The 21,677-nt window shown below is 36.9% G+C and overlaps 2 protein-coding genes across 2 annotated transcripts; one reads left to right on the plus strand and one right to left on the minus strand.

Annotated features, from left to right (window-relative positions):
* The first annotated feature begins 248 nt into the window (after positions 1-248).
* Positions 249-16,126, plus strand: LOC135617966 (phenylalanine--tRNA ligase alpha subunit, cytoplasmic-like). The gene is made up of 18 exons (XM_065118824.1): positions 249-479; positions 562-684; positions 836-928; positions 4,415-4,471; positions 6,235-6,290; positions 8,328-8,420; positions 9,607-9,697; positions 11,362-11,399; positions 11,478-11,516; positions 12,114-12,190; positions 12,270-12,354; positions 12,424-12,523; positions 13,438-13,534; positions 13,658-13,729; positions 14,451-14,517; positions 14,589-14,714; positions 15,292-15,346; positions 15,890-16,126. The coding sequence occupies exons 1-18, from the start codon at positions 333-335 to the stop codon at positions 15,941-15,943; spliced, it is 1,470 nt and encodes a 489-aa protein (XP_064974896.1). The 5' UTR covers positions 249-332; the 3' UTR covers positions 15,944-16,126.
* A 3,373-nt stretch (positions 16,127-19,499) lies between these two features.
* Positions 19,500-21,165, minus strand: LOC135617973 (uncharacterized). The gene is made up of 2 exons (XM_065118842.1): positions 20,154-21,165; positions 19,500-19,945 (listed from the first exon to the last, which is right to left on the minus strand). Exons 1-2 carry the CDS (start codon positions 20,550-20,552, stop codon positions 19,934-19,936), a joined length of 411 nt encoding a protein of 136 aa, XP_064974914.1. The 5' UTR covers positions 20,553-21,165; the 3' UTR covers positions 19,500-19,933.
* Between the last annotated feature and the right edge of the window lie 512 nt (positions 21,166-21,677).

Consider the following 21,677-nt stretch of genomic DNA (forward strand, 5'->3'; position numbering starts at 1 on the left):
CTTACTACATACGCAGTTAATGAGTCTTTGTCTTATAATTTAGTACTATAAATTAGAATGTGTTATGTACGTCACATTTTAATGAAGTCGGTCTTCAATCTGTATAACACTGTTATAAACTTCTATTTCCCGTTACATAAATCTCAAAACGTCATTTGTAACAACGGATGTCGGCGAGAAACGAAACCGTCACAAAGCTTGGTATGAAGTGACGCGATTTACGTCACGCTCTCGCTCTCGCACCGATTTCTTGCTTGGTAGACCGGCAAAGGGTTTTGGAGCGGCTCGCAAACCATTGAGAAGGCGGAGACAGCGGGCGGCGGTCTACAGAAATGGCGGAGGACGCAATTCTAGGTTTTCTTCAGACCAACGACGAGATAGCCGACTCGCATCAGTTCTCTGCTAGCGTCGGGGTCGACCACACCGAACTCGAGAACGTCATCAAGCGGCTCCATGGCTTCGAGATCGTCGAGGCCAAGGTTTTCCCCCTTCGTTCCCCCTAGATCTATACGCCAGTCCTAATCTTGATTCAGTTTCAGTAGTTTTTGGGGTTTCGTGCAGGATTTTAAGAAGGATAATTATCTCGTCAGCGAAGAGGGGAAACAGTATGCACTTGAAGGATCGCCGGAGGTTAACTTCTTCTTAGCTGTACCCGTAGAAGGGATCTCGTTGGCAAATCTTAAGGTCCGTGTTGTTTTATTGTTGAATCTTGGTCTGGAAACAAAACTGGTTATGATATTATGAAAATCACGATCTTTTTTGTGTTTTTCTATTGCTAGCATAAGAAGCAATATTGTTCTTATGGATATCGTTTATCATTTTCTTTTTGGGCCAGGCAAAATTGGATCCCAAGGTTTTCAGTATAGGCTCATCCTGGGCTAAAAAGAATGGCTGGATTGAGATTGCCAAAGGGTCTGTAACAAGAAAGGTAAAATCTCACTGCCCTTTTCTTTTATATTTTCTATTTGTTGCTGAAATGCATGACAGTTTCTAATATTTGTTTGATATATACAATATTCAAGTATATTGTACAATGTACACATATAGATACTGTGATATTCGAAGCTGAATCTTTGAGCACGTAGATAATAGATATTAGGTTTTTCTGCTCCTGCTGCTATATGAGAGCCAAAACGTTGGATGATGCCACAACTGGTTTGACAGTGACTTGAGGGGGGTGGTGGTATATATATATATATATATATATATATATATATATATATATATATATATATATATACTGAGTCATATTCATAACTAAATCTTTGTGCACTAGGATATTTGATGTTAGGTGTTTCTCCTGGTCATATGGGAGCCAAAAAGTTGCATGATGCCACAACTGGTCCATTTGTGACTTGAGGGTGGTAGGTAGTATTGTTAATATTGTCTCAGGATCTTGGATGATGTTGGATGTGCAGCACTAATTTCTGCTTTGATATGAAGTTTTATATGCTTGACTTTTGCTAACGCTTAAGTTTTGCACAAACATTAAATATAAATTCTATTATTTATTTACAATAATTCCTAGTTGTTCTTTTCCACAAAAATTGGTCCCCTTTTTGTATTGTTACAATGCTGTTATCATCAGCATTCATATTGTACTTGTTTTGTTGTGGTCTCACATAATATGTAGTAAGTGTTGTGTTTGTTAAGCCTCTTTGCTTGTAAAGGTAAGATTGTATTTGCTTATCTTTCCCATATTTTTCATTGGCGGAAACTGTATGCACTGGGCTATCCTTATTCTAGTTTTGTGGGCTTGACTAATAACTTTAGAAAATTTTGATTGTGTGTTTAGTATGGAGATATGCTCATTCTACATATATTTTGTACTGATGGTAGGTGTTAGTATTACTACTATCATCAGTTACCAAAACGTATTTGGTCTTTTTTTTCTCATTGTTGTGATAGGTTGATGCTTCTTATTTCTATGAATATTTAAATGATGCTTGTGCTAATCACAAAGTTTGCCATTTACTTGTATATCAATTGGTAACTAATTTTCTTTTGTAATTTTATGGTTTCATATTGCAAGATATACATGGTCAGAGCAATTTGAAGGATTGGTAGTATGGTTTAACAGATTTGGTTTTCAAATGATCTGAGGCTCGTTGGTTTGGCATTTTTTCTTAATCAAGTAGCTTTGAAGGCCATAATACTCATAATCAACAATAAGTTTAGGCTCATAGTCCATAGGTAGTTTAACAGTTTAGAGTTTCAAATGATTGAAGCTAGTTGGTACTCATTTTTTTTCTTAATCAAGCAGCTTTGAAGGCCATAAGGCTCATACTCCGCAATAATTTTAGGCTTGCACTATCTTAAGTGCTAGTTTTTAGTATTAAAGATATTTGATTGAGGGGAAAGAAGTCTGTCGCAAGAGAATGACATCTGTCATTACTGCTGAAGTTTTTCTGTAGATAATTAAGGTCGATTGGATTTCTGTTCTTAGTATCGGTACACAATTTTCTTAGATATCTTGATAGAGGGTGAGTTTGTAAGTTACTCTTACTGATCAATTGTTACTTGGGGGATTTGAGATTCTATACTTTACATTCAAAATGAGGTTATATCACATTTTGTATATTAAAATATGTCAAGTTGTTGCAGTTTGGTGTTTCTTTTGTGGATCAAGTTATTAAGTCCAGCAGTTTCAACCTTCCAAAAGTCTTGAAAAGGATCCTGGAAGCTCAATATAAGTGAACTGCATTGATCATTACAAATGTTTTTAAAGGGTTTTATCCTTAAAACAAGTTTCACATTTTGTGTTGAGTTCATTAGTTGGCCTATTTATGAGTTGGTCAGAATCAATGATTTAAAAAGCGCTAGGTACCAAAAGGCGCCAAGGTCCCAAAACACCCGAAGCGCTATGAAATATTTAAATAAAAAAATAAAAAATATATAATATAATTAAAAATATAATTATTTAAATAAAAATATGATATTAAATAAAAAATATACTGTTAACAGTATATTACTTAAGTTAGAGGGGGAGAAAAATATTCTCTGAAATATTAAAATATAAAAAATATATAATATAATTAAAAATATAATTATTTAAATTAAAATGTGATATTAAATTAAAAATATACTATTAACAGTATATTACTTATAGTTAGAGGGGGGAGAAAAAAATGTTAACAGTAATAGAGGGAGATAGTAGCAACAGTGGAGGATTAGTTTAAGATAGTTGCGGCAGCGTTGCGAACGATAGCAGCGGTAGCGGCAGTAAGGGAAGTTGTGGATAGTAGCAGTGATAACGGCGAAAGCTGCGAACAACAGTAGCAGCAACGACGGAAGCTGCAGACAGCAATGACGAAAGCTCCAGAGGGCGTCCGTCGGTGGCGGAGGAACCTGTGGTCCTCTCCCTCGATAGTGGAAGGAAGCGACGGCAGAAGGAAGCTATGGGGGTCGTCAGACTCGTTCATCGACAACAGAAGAAGGCTCGGTCCGCTGTGTCTGCGATGAAGGCAGCGGTAGAAAGCGTCGATGGCGGAGGCAGAAGCAGCGCTAGGGTTCCTCGGGGTCGCGTGGGTGTGAAGCGTGGCTTTTGAGGTAAGAAATTACGAACCAAACCAACCTTAAACCGGTTTGGTTTGCCTAATGGAATCGAGCGCTCACCCGAAACCGGTTTGCCTAATGGAATCAAGCGCTCAGCCACTTCGGGTGAGCGCCCAGGTGGCGCCTCATTAAAGCATGCCGCCTGGTGCACACGAGGTGCTCGTGCCTCGCCTCGCCTCGCACGAGCAATTAGGTGAGCACCCGAGCGCCTATTTAAATCACTGGTCAAAATTATATAATATGATATACTAATGGTACCTTAATATGCTAAAGATGTTCTTTAAGTTTGAAGATGAATTATTCATCTTAGTGTTGCTAGTATACCTATTTCCTTGTAGTAACCTTGGTGGGTAAACAACAGATCATAATAATGAAATCTACAGAGTTTTTCTAATCAAATTGACATTGATTTCCTAATATGTGTTGCTTATCATCCGCGAGTTAGATGTTTGACAACATATGCATTATAAGATAGTAGCCAAGTCTATTTTCTTAAATGTGATCACAAAAGGAGAAATTGTCTTCATGATATGCTATTTGTTGTAGTGGACCAGCTAAGAATATTATTGCTCTAATTGCAACACCAGCTAACAAGTGTGTAGCAAAAGTCAATTCATATTTTGTACATGGTTAGCTGAGGCATTTAGCTTTGATCAAGCACTTCATTTTTCAAATTGAAATATCAAAATTTATTATTTGTTAAGATTATTGCAACTTGTCTCTTTATGACATCAACTCTCTGTTAAATAATTTATTGAATTTGATTTGATTTATTATGTTGTGATGCATGTTTCAGACCACTACTAAAATTCTAATCCAGTATGCTCAGATATGATTTATTTTTTACTCTCTTTTGTAGGTTGAAAATGTGGAGGACAAAGTCAAGGATTTGCTTAAAAGAATTGAAGAGGGAAAGGTTTCTGATGATGAATTTTTTGCTTCTCATCAAATCAAATTGGCCATCATAGGCTGTTTCCATGATAGTTTCATTTTTTTGCAATTGAATTTTTTGCTGTATTTTCAGATAGTTCTAGTCCTGATCACCAACCCTTGTGTTGATTTTTCGTTTTAGTTCATTGATGTCATTGACTAGTGACTCAAAGCAAGTTTCCTAATCTCGATGGACTGATATTCACTAGTCTGACCATGTACTAGTATCAAAACATAAAGCTTGCTAATTGATACAAGTGTTACACCATTCAATTTTATTCTTTAAATATTTTATTCAATGATATTGGGTGGGATAGGTGAATATATGCTTGGTATACTGGTACTGTACCAGTCTGGTATATGCACCTTTGAGAAGTACTCAAAAGTACTTCTGCTAATTATATATCCTCCAATTAGAAGATAAGAGAAGTGATATATCAACCTGTATTGGTCCAATGGGTTATCAAAGTTGGTAATAAACTAAGATTTAAATCCTGGACTTAAAATTCTTTTGCTATTTATTTATTGTACAAACGAAAAGTAAGCTTTCAGATTCTATTTGTGATAGCTCTTCTATTTATATTTAATATTTTCTTCTTTGATCATAACGATATTCTACTAATTAGAATCAGTGATTGCAAAAGGCGCTCGGGCGAGGCGAGGCGAGGCCCGAGCGCCTCGCTAATGTCCCAGGCGGCGCGCTTCAAACAGGCGCCGCCTGGGCGCTCGCCCGAGCCCAGGCGCTGGGCGCTTCGAGCGAGCGCCTGGGTAAACCAAGGCGACCGAACCAGAATTTTAGGTCTGGTTCGGTCCTGGTTCGGTTGTTAGTTGGTTCAATCGAACCAACTAAACTGATATAACCCCAACCCTAACCCTAACCCTAACCCAACACTAACCTGCTGCCGCTACCGCTCTCGATCCCGATCCCGATCTCGTCGCTCGCTGCCGCTGCTCGCGCCTCCCGTGAGCCTTCCCGCTGCTCGCGTCTCCCGCGAGCCCTCTCGCGAGCCTTCTCGCTGCTCGCGCCTCCCTCGAGCCCTCCCGCTGCTCACGCCTCCCGCGAGCCCTCCCGCTGCTCGCGCCTCCCGCGAGCCCTCCCGCGAGCCTTCCTGCTGCTCGCGCCTTCCGCTCCCTTTCCCTTTCCCGCTGCCGTCGCTCGCCGCTGCTGCTACTACTGCCGCTGCCACCGCTCGTCGCCGCTCGCCGCTCGCCGCCGCTCGCCGCTGCTTCCTCGTTTCTCCATCAGGCTCAGTATACTCTTAATATTAAGTTTATTTGAATTTTAAAATGATTAATTTTTTTTTAATTTAATAGCATATTTTTATTTAAAATTTTAAATAATTATATTATATATTTTTATAATTTAGCGTCTCGCTTCGCTCGGGCGAGCGCCTGGGCGAGTACCTAGCGCCTCGGGCGTTTGTGGACCTTGGCGCCTAGCGCTTTTTAAATCACTGATCAGAATCATGGCCTTAGTTTGATGTTGTATGAACAAATTGGAAATGGAGGATTCTTATGGACAAAATGCTTTGGAAGAATACTATCAAGTCCTATCTAGACTTGCTACATCTCACAGTATGAGGAAAAAGTTGTGCTTATTAATATTATTTTTAAATTACTAGTAGGCATTCTATGTATGAATTAAATTTCAGTTTACCAATTTTAATTTTGTACCCAGCAGAATTTATTTGGCATTAATGTTATAATCTCATTTGCTGATTGGAGTTGCTAAATTTGTTATGTTTGCAGGTTGTTGATGGGAATGATGTTGCAGATCTGTCAAAAAGAAAGCTTATTGTCAAACAGTAATAAACACTTTTTTCATCAACTTTACTTTTTCTTGTTTGGATAGAAAAGACGGATTCTGTAAATATGAGCAGTTACAATTTCTTGATATTGCTGCAACCTAGTTTGTTAGAAGGGATCGAGCAGATTAAGATGATCTTGTGTTCAGATAGGTTTATTTTAGTCTGTATTGTTTATTTATTGGATTATTTTGTAATTTCGTTATTATTGTTTAGTCGTTGATTAGAGTGAAATATGGTCAGCTGAGAATCTATTTTGAGTTGTTATCTAATTTAGTTACACTGCTGAAACATGGCAGGATTTACCTACTATATAGAGTTTTGGTTCAAGGTAAATATTGGTAGAAATTTCTTAATATGATGCTACCCAGTTTTATATAACATTCTCATCTTTCACAATGTAAAATCATTTGAAAAGGACTAAGAATATTTGATGGGTAGAACATAAAAAATTCTCTTTGCTTGCTTTGTCATTGATTTTGGAGTTTACTTGGAGTCAAACTATTGTTGTTTGGGACTCTGGTATTCATAAAAATGTGGTCACTTTACTAGGAAAAAGGAGTAAATAGGGACTTCACAATAACTAAAAGGGTGTTATGAGTGACCACTTGTTATTTTATTTTTATTCTCCAATTTAAAATTCTCTTTTCTCTAACCCTTATTTCTTTATTAACATCTCACCTGCACAAGACAGCTCAAAAGTTGTTGAATTCCCTACCATGTTGGTTATATATCTGCTACAATACAAAATATCTTTGAAAATTGTTCAACCTATATATAGGACATAGAGAATCATTAAACTTTTTGACAAGAAATCCTTCCCCTTGGAAATAAGAATTTGGGTCAAAGTCATCATTGAAGTTGATCTTTAGCTATTTACATGTGGATTATCTGGCAAGTAATTACATAGTGAATGAGTAAAAGCTCTTATTCTTTTAGTACTCCATTTAGCATTGCAAGTTTTAGTTTGGCTTTCATTATTGTTTATTTCGACACTCAATGTTTCTATAGAAGATCCTTCCCGACTTTAAATGATCCATTGCGTTCATGTGTTGTGCTTCTGAATTGACCCTGCCATAATTTTTGACCTGCAACTGTGAAAAATTAAGGCTGAATAGCTTCTTCATCTTCGTTTCATCTTGAGAAAAAAGAAGAGGGTTGTCTTTTAAATTTGAAAAAAACAAGATTTTGGAGATCTGGTACTTCAAGTTTAATCACATTCTAAATGCAATATTTTGATAGCAGATTTTCAATCAAGCTTAATTGTGATATATCAAGAGGTTCAAGCACCAAAGCTGATCACTTTAGAGGGATTGAAGTTGGACAAGGGATTCATTTACCTACTCCAATCTTCCAAAATGGTCTTTGATAGCTTGACCTCCAAGACAGATAGCTGACCAACTACATGAACAGCCTTTAAGGGCAACACAAGACCACTTTGTCTTCACCAAAGACTGAGGATCAACAATCAACTAACCATCTTGGTTGGCATTCCCATAGGAGATATAATTTTCTGGTTTCCAGAAGGGGTACAACCTCCGGGTAGATGAGATGAAAGTTTGTGAGAACAGTCCTATGATTATATCAGAAAGTTCAAAGTTGTTTTGCAATCTAGGAAATAACCTTTTTAGGAAACCAACCTGCAGTCGGGAGATGAATAAGCACAGAAGATATTGTATAAGCTTTCAGAGTCTCTACCGTCCAAGTGAAATAAGCTAATCTCTAAGAAGATAGTAAGTCATCTTATGGTTAAGGAAAAAATAACTTCTTTTTGGATCATTGTGCATGGAATGGTGCTCTTGCATATGGACTCATGTGGTTGACTCTGCTCTCTCTCTCTCTCTCTCTCTCTCTCTCTCTCTCTCTCTCTCTCTCTCTCTCGCTCTCTCGTGTAGTGCTTGCTTGCAATTGATTGGAAAACTGAATATGAATCAAAATGATATTTTTGCACTTATTTGGCAATAGATTTATTAGTCAAATTCCTGATGCTGCAGTCCAATATGTACAATGTTGTACTTGGCTTAACTTTTTTGACAGGACATGGAGGGGTTACACACTGAGAAAAGGTTCCAAGTATGTTTCAAAGAGGAAAAAGGCTGCGACTGATTTGACTAGAGAACATCTGCAAAGGTACCATTCATCATTTTTATGATTTAAGTATTTGTTATTAATCTGAACATTAGGTTATTACATCAACTTCTTTCTGTGTTTCAGTTCTAGAAGGATTTTGAAGTTAAATGTATGTTGGTCCGTATATATATGTGGCTGCTTTGTGGCACATCCTGTTGAGTTTTTGATGCGTTCTGATAAAAAAATGCACATGCAGGTGCTCCAACAACAATTTTGCTGTTATAATTGATTCAGGATTATATTATGAAAATATATCATCATTTTAACAGATAGGTATACCATTGTGCTGACTAAACTGGGGGTTGTGGGGAGAATTAAAAGAGAGAAGAGGGAGGAGGAGGACGAGGCTGATGAAGAAAAGGAGGCAGGGGAGTAGGAATCGGGTGCAGCGGTGATGCTGCAGAGAGGGAGATGGTGGCAATGTGGTGGGGCGGTGGTAATGGCGACACGAGGAGGAAGTGGCGGCAGAGGAAAGAAGAGAGAGACAGAGAGATAAAGAAGAAAAATGACAACTATGATAGCTATCATAAACAAGAAAAAGAGAATACTGCTACTTATCCTGTACCCTTCGGTATTGGTTTGCTTACTACCCAGCAAGCCATTGCTTACTGGGTGATTCAATCCATACAAATCCATACAGGACCAAACTGGATGAAATCTTATGGTCCATGTCTTGTTTGGCCGTCAGTCTAATAAATACTGGCCTATACCATCTGATGCAAGTGGTATTTTAAACATGCTTACAAATGTTTGGTTCATTCTTGTCTTACAATACTGAGATACACAGTCTGTTTTTGCAGGAACATTGATTATTGCATGACACCTCTGTTATATCTCACTCCTATCACTATGCTAGCCATTTTTTGTTGTCAATTTACTATTGTTATCTCCATCTTTTATTTCTTTTTTGCTTATTTAACATAGCAAAACTATGTTTTCTGTAATATCAATTTGTCCTATTTATTTGTGACATTGACACGTTTAGCCATTATTCTGCATCTAAGATATATTTGCAGCTATCTCAAACTAATTTTCATTCGTATTTATTAATAATTTTCTAGATGTGTATATTAAACTAATTTTTATAATCAGTTTGCTCCTGTGCATATTTCTTATTTTGTGCATGAAATTTTTTTGTGACAAACATTTGCGTTCTGTTACTTATATTTGTTTTCTGCTACTGAAGGGGTGATTGGAAAGATTTAGAGTTCAAAGAGTATAATCTTAATGCTCAAGGGCAACCAATCCAAATTGGCCATCTGCAACCTTTGCTTGAGGCATGGTTAAACTCACCCTTCTTTCTCTGTTGCTTCTGATGATATATATTTGATCTTGGATGTATGAGCTAAGATGAAGAGTAGGCATTATTTGTTGACTATCTTTTATATATTTAATTGCAAAGAAAATAAGTCATGGTTAATTGTGTAAATTTAAATCTTACTTTGTTGTACAAAACTTAAGATGGTTGATGCTTAGCATATGAGATTTCATATGAGCAAACTTTGGAAGATATAGCATTTACCTTTTGAGAAGCAACAATCTAACAAGAATTTGCAAGTGTATATCATCACTTCGTGGTTTGGTTCATGATGTGGTTTAAGGAAGACGGGTATATTAGCTAATATTATCATTTATTATGTTCCTTCTGTTTGAGCATCGATTCTAGAAGAGGAAAAACATGACCAACTTTTATTTCATCAAAACCTACATCAAAACTTAGTATCATAAAATGGGAACAACTTGATATGACAAATTCTGCTGTTTTGCATTTTTGGGAATCATAGATCTGAATCTTCAATATCTTAGAAAGATATACTCCACATCCTACTATCATTTAGTTTAAGCAGCTAAGTGTTATAGCTACTGTTGTCAATGAGGTTATGTAACTGCAGTCATAAACCTGCTTTTTTTGTTTATTTTGTTTTCTGTCATAAATGAGGTTTTTCTTGGAATATTGAATATGAGTGATACTGATTGGCAGGAACACATTGGTCAAAATATTTTTAGTTAATGCAAGGTCTTGTAAATCTGTTTCTGAAAAGTGATGTCAGTAATATTTTACTAGTAAACCTGGTGCTTGACTCTTTCTTCTGGTCACTTTGCAAATGGTAAAAGGAAGTTTTTTTCATTAGAATGAAGTTCGCCTAAATTGGAACAAGTTTGAAAGAAAACATAGTGAAGTATTGTTGGAATTATAATGGATTCATTGCTGTTATAATGAAGGTTTTCAATTTTTTTATATTTCCATGAAGGTAAGTGTTATGTCAACTTGCTGTGTTATACTAAAGTTGTGTTGGCTGGTAATGCTGGATGTATGAATAAATGAAAATTGGCTGATCTTATTTCTGATGATGCATATTTGAGCTTCATTAACACCAAAAACTAAAAACAGAAAAAGAAAAATCAAGGTCTTATTATCATGGTAACCTCGATATGGGGGTCTTAGTGCGTAAGTTGACACTAAAACTAAACAAAGAATAACAAGGTCCTATCAACATGGTAAGCCCATTCTGGAGGTTGTTAGTGACTAAGGATATCTGTTTTATGATCTGGTCCTGTCCAGGGATCATGTGTGCTGTGTCATAGTGGTATAGCAGTTAGCAGCAGGATTCATACGAAACTACCAATGGTTCACAGGATATGGCCTATTTGATTATCTACGGGAAAACATATACAAATGTAATAATGTGATCACCTAGCACAAGACTATGCAATCTCAAGTGGTATTTGCAGCTGTATTGGTGTCCACATATCACATCTTGTTCCTGTCCATGCTTCATACTCTACTTTTTAATTGAATAATAAGAACCAATGAGAGCAAACAACATATTCTGCGGAAATGTAATATTATGTTCAGCTGTTTGCTCAGTCAAGAAAACTTGCTGCTATTGAAAAGTTTACGATCTTTGTTTATCTTACACTTATAAATTACGTGTTTCAGGTCCGTGAGGAAATTCAAAATATCTTCCTCCAAATGGGGTAAACAAAATTTTATTTTCTTTTGTTACTTGTGGCATTGCTAAGAAGTTATAATTACTAAATGTTTTTCTTGTGTAGTTTTGAGGAGATGCCAACAAATAACTTTGTTGAAAGCAGGTAGCACACTTGTTCGTATTTCTGGCTACGTTTATACTTTCAATAATGATAATTTTTTTTCGTAATTTTAGCATGATAATTTGTTTGCTTGAAAAGAAAATTTTGATATATTTAGCATGATGATTTGATAGCATGATAAAGATTTTTTTTATTTGAAATTTTACATGTTATCTAATAAAAACTTGGATTTGATGGTTTTATCAGGCTGAATTCTTTGTTTAAGAATAAGAATCTGAGAATTACCATTTTGCAAAGAAACCAAATCACCGTTTTCAGTGAACAAACTGATTAGATTTATGCAGTTGGTTAGTGCAACCAATACATTCTCCCTGTGACTTGATTTATGAGTTGGTGTTTGTTTCATGAGATTAAAGATCTCAAAGAGTAATTTTTCTCTATGCATGTCAATTTATTTAACCTGTTTCAGTTACTGAATGAGTTTAGGTGGATTGCTTAGTCCTTATATTGAGTATTCAAGCGGCTTTTATTCTATACTTTTCTGGTCCTCCTGAATGTGATTCATTCCTGTAACTCCTTTTATTTAGCTATTTAATGGTGTGACTTGATTGATGAGATTTCTGTTTTTTTCTTCTGTAGCTTTTGGAATTTCGATGCATTATTTCAGCCACAACAGCATCCTGCTCGTGATTCACATGATACCTTCTTTCTTAAAGGTCGAATGCTTTGATATAAGATTGAGTTTTCCTTGATTTTGCTCAGAATTTGCTGTAGTCACTTGTTTTGTTTTTGCAGCTCCTTCTACCACGAGATATTTACCTGAAGATTATGTTGAGAGAGTAAAGTGTGTTCATGAATCTGGTGGATATGGATCTAAAGGGTATGTTATTATGCTCCTATTTGTGATGCATATCATCAAGATCCTTATGAAACCTTGTTTTTTTCTCAGCTATGGATATGATTGGAAAAGGGAAGAAGCTGAAAAAAACTTGCTTCGAACACACACAACTGCAGTTTCTACAAGAATGCTTTACATGCTTGCCCAGCAGGTAATATTATTACTCTTAAGGTTCAGATATTTTTTGGCTCATTATTTGTCAGTTTGATGGTTTTTTTACCATGTAAGATTCCTATTTACCCCTTACCACTGTGTATATAAAGTGCAAATGCTTCCATTTGATTTTGCCTAGAACTCCATGAAGCTTGATAGAATATTGGATTTTCCCTAAAACTCTGTGAGAACTTACAGAAACCATATACTCATTCAATGAGATTAAATTTAGGCTCCAATAACCACATTGCTATTTTGTCATAAAACCTAATCTAAGTTCAAATTCCATTTTCATGTTGCTGTAGGCTACTATATTGATGATGAAATAAGTATTTTTTATAGCAAATTAAAGATGTACATATATAAATCTCTATACAATTATGAGGATTTGAAAAGATAATAAGCATGCATAATTGAGATTGACATGTATAATATCTGATAACCTAATAGATCTGGGCTTTTTTGTTGATGGATAATAATAAATATTTATTTTTCTAGTTTCTATTGCCAAGTACCAGAGGCTATGCAATTTGTGCTAGAAGTCAATGCATTTATCTAGGATTATTGATTCTAGGTCCTAGATTTATGGTTCTAGAGTGTCCACATATACACGTATGTAGTGAAAGATGTTTACCTTTAAAAGATTGAACAATGTAGCATGTCGTCATTTGTGCTTATCTAGATTTATGCAGTTATCTAACATTGGAATGGTCATGCAGAACTTTTTGTTTCTGGGCCCTTCTATATGTTGTCAACTCTTCTTGTTCTATTTCTATTAGTAGATAACATATTAAAAAAATTGAGATTCTTTGATTGTGAATATAATTGATCTATTTTCTTTTACATGATTTTCTTGTTTATGGTTGCTTTCATTCTGTGCTTGCTGTTTACTAAATTATTTGTCTTGTTCAGAGACCTTTTATGCCCAAGAGATACTACTCTATAGATCGTGTTTTTCGCAATGAAGCTGTAGATCGAACTCATCTTGCAGAGTTCCATCAGATAGAAGGTATGAATTTCAGTTCTTAGATTATACTCTAAATCTTATTGGAACGATTATGATTTATATGACATGATGTGATTATAAGTTTTGATCCTTACAAATTATGTATTCTACCATCTTGGTTTTCAGGACTCATTTGTGATCATGGCCTCACCCTTGGTGATCTCATTGGAGTCTTGGAGGACTTCTTTGCTCGTCTTGGTACGATATCATATCTAACAACATGAGGCACTCTGGCCTTTTGATCATACTGTTATCCTAAATTTTGAACTGAGATGTAGAATTTCCGTATTAGGTTAACCATCTTATACCCACTAGATTTAGTGGTTTTGTTGCCACAATGTGTTATGTAACAGCCGACACTTCTTGGAAATTTCTTAACAGTACAGAATGTGTTTCTTGCATATATAGGACAATTTTGAGACCAAAAGCACTGGGAATTTGAAATTTTATGTTTGAGTTGATATTACATAGAATGAGAAACCGTGAACAATAAATGATGCAAGTTTGTGAGGTCAAAAGTTAAAACCCACTGCCATAAACATCAAATCTCGGCAAAATTATTTGATGTTTACTACTTATTCACCTTGGCATTTGATTTCATTATTACCTAATAATGCAACCCAGGAACTCAAGCTTCTCAGTTTCTCCAATTGTGGAATCCAAATAGAAACCATCTTGTTAGGTGTAAAATTGATATTGTACCTTAATTTTATAGTCATGCTTTCAGATAGTGGTTGTTAGTTGTGTTGTGTCTGTCATTTGCCTGTTTCATTGCCAATAAATGTTTTCTATTTTTCTATGATTTGTTCAACTGTGGAACTTTGAAGCACTCCGATGCAGCTGTTGGCTGAACAATTATATTTGGAGCTTGGTGAATATCTTTATCTGATTGTATTGTCTATTTGTTCTAATTGTTTAGGAATGTCAAAGCTACGTTTCAAACCTGCTTACAATCCGTACACTGAACCAAGCATGGAAATCTTTAGGTAGCAAATCCTTCTTCACTGTTACTAACTTATATTGTTGTGACCTTGTCTAACCTAGTACTGTTGCATAGTTACCATGAAGGTTTAAAGAAATGGGTGGAGGTTGGGAACTCTGGCATGTTCAGGCCTGAAATGCTGCTTCCAATGGGGCTTCCTGAAGATGTTAATGTTATTGCATGGGGTCTTTCCCTTGAGAGGTAACTGTGGATTTGCTTCCTTGTTTAAATAGGAATATCATGGATTAGGAAGTAATTGACAGTTAGCATTTGCAGCTTAAGGTGCTTAAGGGCACAATTACATAAGTTCTAACATTAACTTTTTTTTTTAGTTTCTATTAAGCTACTTTAAGAAGACAAGTCAATCGTTTTCAGATTTGACATCAGCAATTTTTTTGTTTGTCAAAGACTGTACATGTGTAGCATTTATTCCTTTTTAAGATAAGGTGGAGAATGAATGGAATAGTTCAGAAGTGCTAACTCAGGATAAAGTACTAATTTGGCATGTTAATTTATTGATCAAATGCTTGGTTAAGATATTTCTGTGCACAGGTTTGTTGCCTTTTAGATATCATGTTCATCATTATACAGATAATTATGTTCTTAGATAAATGACAAGCGATGCAGTAGAGATTATGTTTGTTATGTGCATACTTGTGCCATGCATTCTTCACTCTCTGTGTGATGTGTGGAACAAGATTTTTGACAGTATTTATCATCCTAGTTTATTGCTATTTTTTATTGCTTAATTCTATTAATTTTAAGTTGTGCAATCCAGGCCCACAATGATTTTGTACGGAATTGACAATATTCGAGATCTCTTTGGACCAAAGGTATGACAACTTCAGTATGTATGGTTGGATTAGAAGCTGAGTCTCAAACTAGGGTAGCGATGGGGGTTATCAGCCAGTTCAGCATTTATCAATCCATACTTGACCCATGTATTATCAGGTTTAAGAAGTTGATGCAATAACAAATCAACATATCCAGCCAAACATCCAGACATTATGAGAAACAGAAGATAGAAGGGATTTTAGTTGAAGCAGAATGTGTTTGAGAATAATAATAATAATATTTTGATCAATCATCCTAGTTATGAGATTCTATTTATTTTGAATCAATTGGATGAATTTGTTCTAGTAAGTCCACATACGGGCTTTTGACCCACCCACAAGAAACAAATGAATGATATGTGACTGTATTCTTGATTTGTTACCATACTGTCACCCATGAGTAGACCTCTGACAATTTATAAGTCAACTGGTTTTTAATACCCATAACCAACCCATCAACGAGAATTCTACTCCGAATTCAACAGTATAATTTAAGTAGGAATCACTGCTTATATCTGAAACATCAATTTTTATCATTTGCAGGTTGATTTCAATCTCATAAAGAGCAACCCTCTTTGCCGCTTGGGTCTGCAGTAGGTCAGACGTAGGCAGTTTGTGGCACAGCAGCGTTACGCACAAATGATAAATTTTATTTTGTACCAAGTGATGTACACTGTATAATCTAATTTTTTGCCGATGTGGAAGATTATTTTTTGATGTTAAAAATTAAATTCCTTTATTTGGCGAAATCCAAAGCCTCGTTGCAACTTTCCATGATTATGAGTTGGAAGTGAATTCAGCTTAATCTCAGTAAAAGATTTGTTTCCTCAAGTGAAGGAATTCTTCATCGCTTGAATTGGAATTTTATGTACTTGATGTATGAATGCATGGTAGATAATTCTGCTGTGTTGACTATGGATTTGAATAGATTAGCCAGTTTTTGTTCGAGATTTAAGTAACAATAAAACTTGTAGGTACTGTGACTTCTAAGTGGTTTAATTCCTAAAGTAGAGAGTTCTTGAAACTACAAACCTGAGGAACGATTTAGAACAAGCCAGATCTGGAGTAATCAATTTTTTTGTCGAGGACTAACAAAGAGATCATATGCTCTGTTTTCTTGTTCAAGGATAAAATCTGATTTCTACAGCAAAAGCCACTGTAATATTGAGTGGAGTGTCTCCAGTAATTGGACTATAATATCCCATGAAATGCCAGTCCCCCTTACACAGGACAAAATATATAACAAGATTGTACACCGAGCTGATTGCAACCTCTCATCAGACTCCAATCATGCAGCTACATGCTGCTGAAATTGGACCTGTAGTACATAATGGAACCGGCCATGCATAAATGCTTGGTACGGCCAGTGCTCCTGTTCCTGTCAGTGTCACTCATAGTATGGAGGATGAAGCTTACATCTTATTTTAATACAGACCAGATATGTCAGTAGAATTCAGTCGGCAATATAAGTGTCTTTGTCAATGATAGATAGCATCGACGACATAAATCAAGGCTGCAAAAGAAGGCTGTTCTGGGAGGTCCATCAAGACAGCAGGATTTGTTCAGATTAGCTCCCAATAATGCATCATGATATCATTGTGTGTGTGTTTAGTCCATATTTTTTAAGTGCCTGAATTTACATTACTTAGTATGTCATTGGTATTTTAAAAGGATTGCTAGCAAATAACTTATTTTGGAAGATTGTGAGAGTCGAACCTCATCACTGAGTGGTGCTAAATTCAGCAGTTGAGGAAAGAAAATTGATTTGGAGTGGCTTGACTCATTTATTCATTATGGTTAATTATATTTAGTAGTTAGCTAGCTTTACTATTTTAATCTTTATATAATTATGAAAGTAAAATATTTAATCCTATCCTATTTCTCGATCGACTCTACTAATGAAAGATATTATGCAAAAATGATGTTAAAATAAAGATAAAATGATAACTTTACTATCTTTACCATCCAAAAATAGTAATTTTATATAAAAATAACTTCTATGAAGGCTTCGATATCCTCCCTCCGGTTTCGTCCTCTCTTTCGGCTTTGCTATCCTCTCAAATGACCTATTTAATAGTGACATCAATGGGGATCCTTATCTCCTGTATCATCTCATTTCTTCTGTTTTGTTATCCTTCCTTTCGGTTTCGCTATCCTTCCGAATGGCCTACCTAATGGTAGCATCGGTAGTGATCCTTATTTTCTACGCCGTCTCATTTCTCCTGCTTCGCTATCCTATCTAGCGCTTCTTGCGTAATGCTGATGGTTCTTTATTGACCATGGCATTCCAAAAGAGATTTGAGCATCACCACTAATCTCTATGAAGTCCAAGGACAATAGTGACAAGTACAAAGACAACGAAGCCATTAGGTAGGTCGTCAAGTGAATAGCGAAGCCGGATGGGAGGATATAAAACGATGTAAGAGATGAGGATGATGCCACCATTTGGTAGGCTATCTGGAAGAATAGCAAAGCAGGAGAAATGAGATAGTATAAGAGATGAGGATTGCCATTAAAGCCATCGTTGGGTTGGCCGTCCGGGAGGATGAAGTCGGAGGGAGGATAGCGGAACTTTCACAAAAGTTATTCTTATGTTAACTTAATATTTTTGATAATAAAATTATCTTTTTATTTTTATTTTTAGCTCAATTTTTGCACTTGACATGATCGAAATATTAAAGATAATTAATTATAAATGTAATATATAATTAACCCTATTCATAAGATTTGGATGATTGAAAATGTTTATGCACTAGAAAATGATAGGAAATCAAAAATTGGAAGAGATTCACACTGAAAGGGAACCCTAATGAACTCGAGAAACATACATCGTCTCATAGCATATCTGGCAAGCTCACTAAATAGTCCTTATGATAAAGATAGACTGATGATAAGGTGCATCATTAGTCATCGATGGAATGATCTGTTATAGACTAAACTTCAATGGTTAAAATAGAATAATAGACCCTTTTGGCTCTCCGACTAAATATGATCTTATTGGACCCACAGTGGATGCTATCTGATGAGTTCCATCACTACCAGTGCTGTGGTATTTGATTCTTCATTACTTCTTTGCTTTCCGTCTTTCCGACCAACATGGAACTAAACACAAAAGTTGTCGGGTGAAAATATTAAGATCGATCCATAATAATTGATGTCTACTTTCCAATAATTCTCATCATGCTATAGTTATCACTTCAGCTATTATAGTGTGTGTGGATTGCCTTTTTGTGAAACATCAAGCATAGACATGAATCAAGTAGAGAAGGATAGAAATCTCTATAGTTATTTACGTTTAGTATCTCGATCCTTATACTTTCAAAAATTACATTGAAATCTCTATACTTACGAAAATAAAATATTAAGATCCTTATATTGGATTAAAAAGATAATTTCATAAGATTAAAGATCAAGAAAAATAGGATTAAGTATTTCACTTTCGTATATAATTTTTGAAAGCATAAAGACTAAAATATTAAAAATAATTAATTATAAAAAATAATATATAATTGACCCTCCATCATTCATCCAAATAATGTGCCTTGTCACATAGAAAGAAAGAGCCTCATCCAGCATATCTGAATCCTTCTTAGCAACATGTCTCCAAACAAGACTTCACAAGTGTCATGGATTTTATGATGGTAATCAGGGAAAATGGTCAGCTACAACATGCTAATGATCCTTGCATTGCATTCAAATGTCAACTCAATTCAGCAGGATGCTTTTACTCTTCTCCTCCTTCCTTTTCCTCTACACATAAAGATTCATTTTGATCCTTTCTACCGAAACATTCAGACTGAAATCAATCAAAGAAGAAAACAATAAAAAGAGATACATCCTTTTCTTAGTTTCCTCAGACAACAGTAGTTAGTTGTCATCCCCCTCCCCACTTCCCCTCACTTAATTTCCAACACATTGCATCCCCTACTTTTGTCTTCTTGAGGGGAAAGGCAATGGTCACACAGTGTGGTGATACCAAGAACAATGAAAGAAATTTCACATCCAGGAAGTGAACACCCAAGTATTGTATTAGCTCCTCAGTCCCTGTCTCCCTTTGTCATCTTTTGCTTCTCACACAGCTCAAGCCAAAGGACAAACGCGTGACTGTTCCCCAACCAAGACAGACCCAACAAGACTGCAGCAGGACGAGAGCTACTGAAAGAGCCTTCCTCTGATTCCCACAAATCAATTTCCCACGTCCAAACATTTGTACAAAAGTGAAAGAAGAAAAGAAATAGTAAACTGTTAAACACCAACCTGGTTGGAAGTACAGTAATTCCTGCTCAAACTACACAGATCGATCCACATGAGAGAGAGAGAGAGAGAGAGAGAGAGAGTAAAACCAATTCCCTCACAAGCTACAGGAACTCCTCAATTGGCCTGCTCCACCTCACTCCCCACCAGGAAGAACTATAGGAGTTCCCACTCAAGTTCCAGTACTTAGACCAACCAGCAGCTCCACCTTAACTAGGAACAACAACATCAACAAGATTTGGAAGACGAAGGAAAACTAGTCATGACACTTCCCCGACCTCTGTCTCCGCTGCTTTGGCACCATGAACAGTTTCATGTGCGCCATACATGGCCTCATACATCCCCCTGTAAGATACAGAGCAGATAACCAAATTCCATCAGGTGTCATAATCTACATAGGTTTTGCAGATCCAAAAGATTTGAAGAGGGCCATCGAAAGATATATATTGTGAGATTACACTGTAATCCTTAAAAGTCCTGTTTGACTTCAGGATAAAGGGCTCGAGAAATCAAGATAGTTCTTTTAATTCGGAGGATTAGAACATGCACAGACCTGCACAGGCTTATCGTTCTTCTTTGCGGCCGAGCTGCAGTGGGACTTCTTGAGCCCAAGGAGCTCCTTCCACTTGATGGATCCCCTCAGCGGCCGCTCCCACTCCTCGCTGGCCCGAAGCTCCTCCCTCAGGGTGGTCATCCGCTGCGGCCCGCACTGGTGGCTCTCCTTGAGAGGTAGCAGCCGGCCCTTGAAGAAGAGCTTGTCGGCGTCGATCATCGAGTCCCCGCCGACCGCAAACTCGAAGTTGGGATCGGGAGGAGGCCCGGGGTTCCGCGCCGCGGGCGGCTCCACGACGAAGTCACTGGAGAAGGAGATGCGGGGGCCGATCGGCGGTGGCACTGCCGGCACACCGCGGAGTCCCTGGTGCTCCGAGTTGACCATGTTGATGCATGCCATCACCAGACAACTCCTCCAAAATGCTTCCTCCCAAGAAGCAGATACCCTCTCAGTGTATCAACCAAGCGATGGCTATGCGAACGCCGATGCCTCCTCTACTTGGGATAGACTATATATATAGCGAGAGAGAGAGAGAGAGAGAGAGGGCTGAGAGTTCTGCCATGGTTGCATGACATGTACTGTTGAATATGTTTAGGCTGGCATCTAGAACTGTCAATGACTGTTGATTAACCATCTAACGCTTTGGTTCGCCATGGCCATGTATCGTTGCAGTATACGAAGAGTACAAAGATTGGAGGGATAGTATGGCGTCTACAATACACTCTGAATGAACTCACAGGAAGAAAGATGCAACCCTTGTTGTGGTCCCTTGTAGAAGACGATTAAGGTGTCGGTGGAAGCTGGCGAGTTATACATCGTGATAAGGTAGCAAATCTTTATTCCTAATCAATAGGTTCCGACTCGATGGAATGCTAATAAATCAGCAACCGATGCATCTCCCATGGAAAGGAATGATGATTTATGGATCGACACGAGCTTGTTTCAGAGACTACATACATTGTTCAGAAACAGAGTTTTAGTTGTGAGATGGAATCGACAGATGATATCTGCCTGTCATAGGTTTTTGGTGGACTCGATCAACTTTAATGCATCAGCTAAAACCTTCCTTGTGGCATCATCATCTTTAACTGCATCAATGCATGAAGAGTAGGTAGGCGAAACCAAAGCAATGATCTAAACTGCAAGTTCAAGTAAGAACAGTGAAAAGTAGCTCACTAGTATGAGCTGAATCTTGCTGTCTTTTGTGCCATCAAGCTGATTGCTGTGCCCACATCAAGTTTTTCTTCGGAAGAAGGTTGACCGAGCAGTTTATGCAACATGAAATAATAATTTAGGTGGTCGCAGTTCACAAAAGACAACGTTCTGGCAAACACCATGAAACTAATTGGTAGCTCGCAAAACAAGTTAATTGAGACATGTTTTCGGTAGTCATCATGACAAGAGGCTATTATAAACCAAAATGATGTCGGAAAACCTACAATTTGAAGGATCCAAACAAGTGCAGGATGGCTATTCATGCATTGTTCGTATTATTGTGTTGGATTCCTACTGCTGGCTTGGGAA

Source organism: Musa acuminata, chromosome BXJ1-3 (assembly GCF_036884655.1).
Source record: "Musa acuminata AAA Group cultivar baxijiao chromosome BXJ1-3, Cavendish_Baxijiao_AAA, whole genome shotgun sequence".
NCBI lineage: Eukaryota > Viridiplantae > Streptophyta > Magnoliopsida > Zingiberales > Musaceae > Musa > Musa acuminata.

What these genes read in the sequence shown, in the direction of transcription:
- LOC135617966 (XM_065118824.1), top strand. Translation starts at nt 333, where the DNA reads ATGGCGGAGGACGCAATTCTAGGTTTTCTTCAGACCAACGACGAGATA. An exon ending in AATATCTTCCTCCAAATGGG is followed by an intron (nt 11,400 to 11,477) that starts GTAAACAAAATT and finishes TTTCTTGTGTAG; the next exon opens with TTTTGAGGAGATGCCAACAA. An exon ending in CCAAGCATGGAAATCTTTAG is followed by an intron (nt 14,518 to 14,588) that starts GTAGCAAATCCT and finishes ACTGTTGCATAG; the next exon opens with TTACCATGAAGGTTTAAAGA.
- LOC135617973 (XM_065118842.1), bottom strand. Translation starts at nt 20,552, where the DNA reads ATGGCATGCATCAACATGGTCAACTCGGAGCACCAGGGACTCCGCGGT.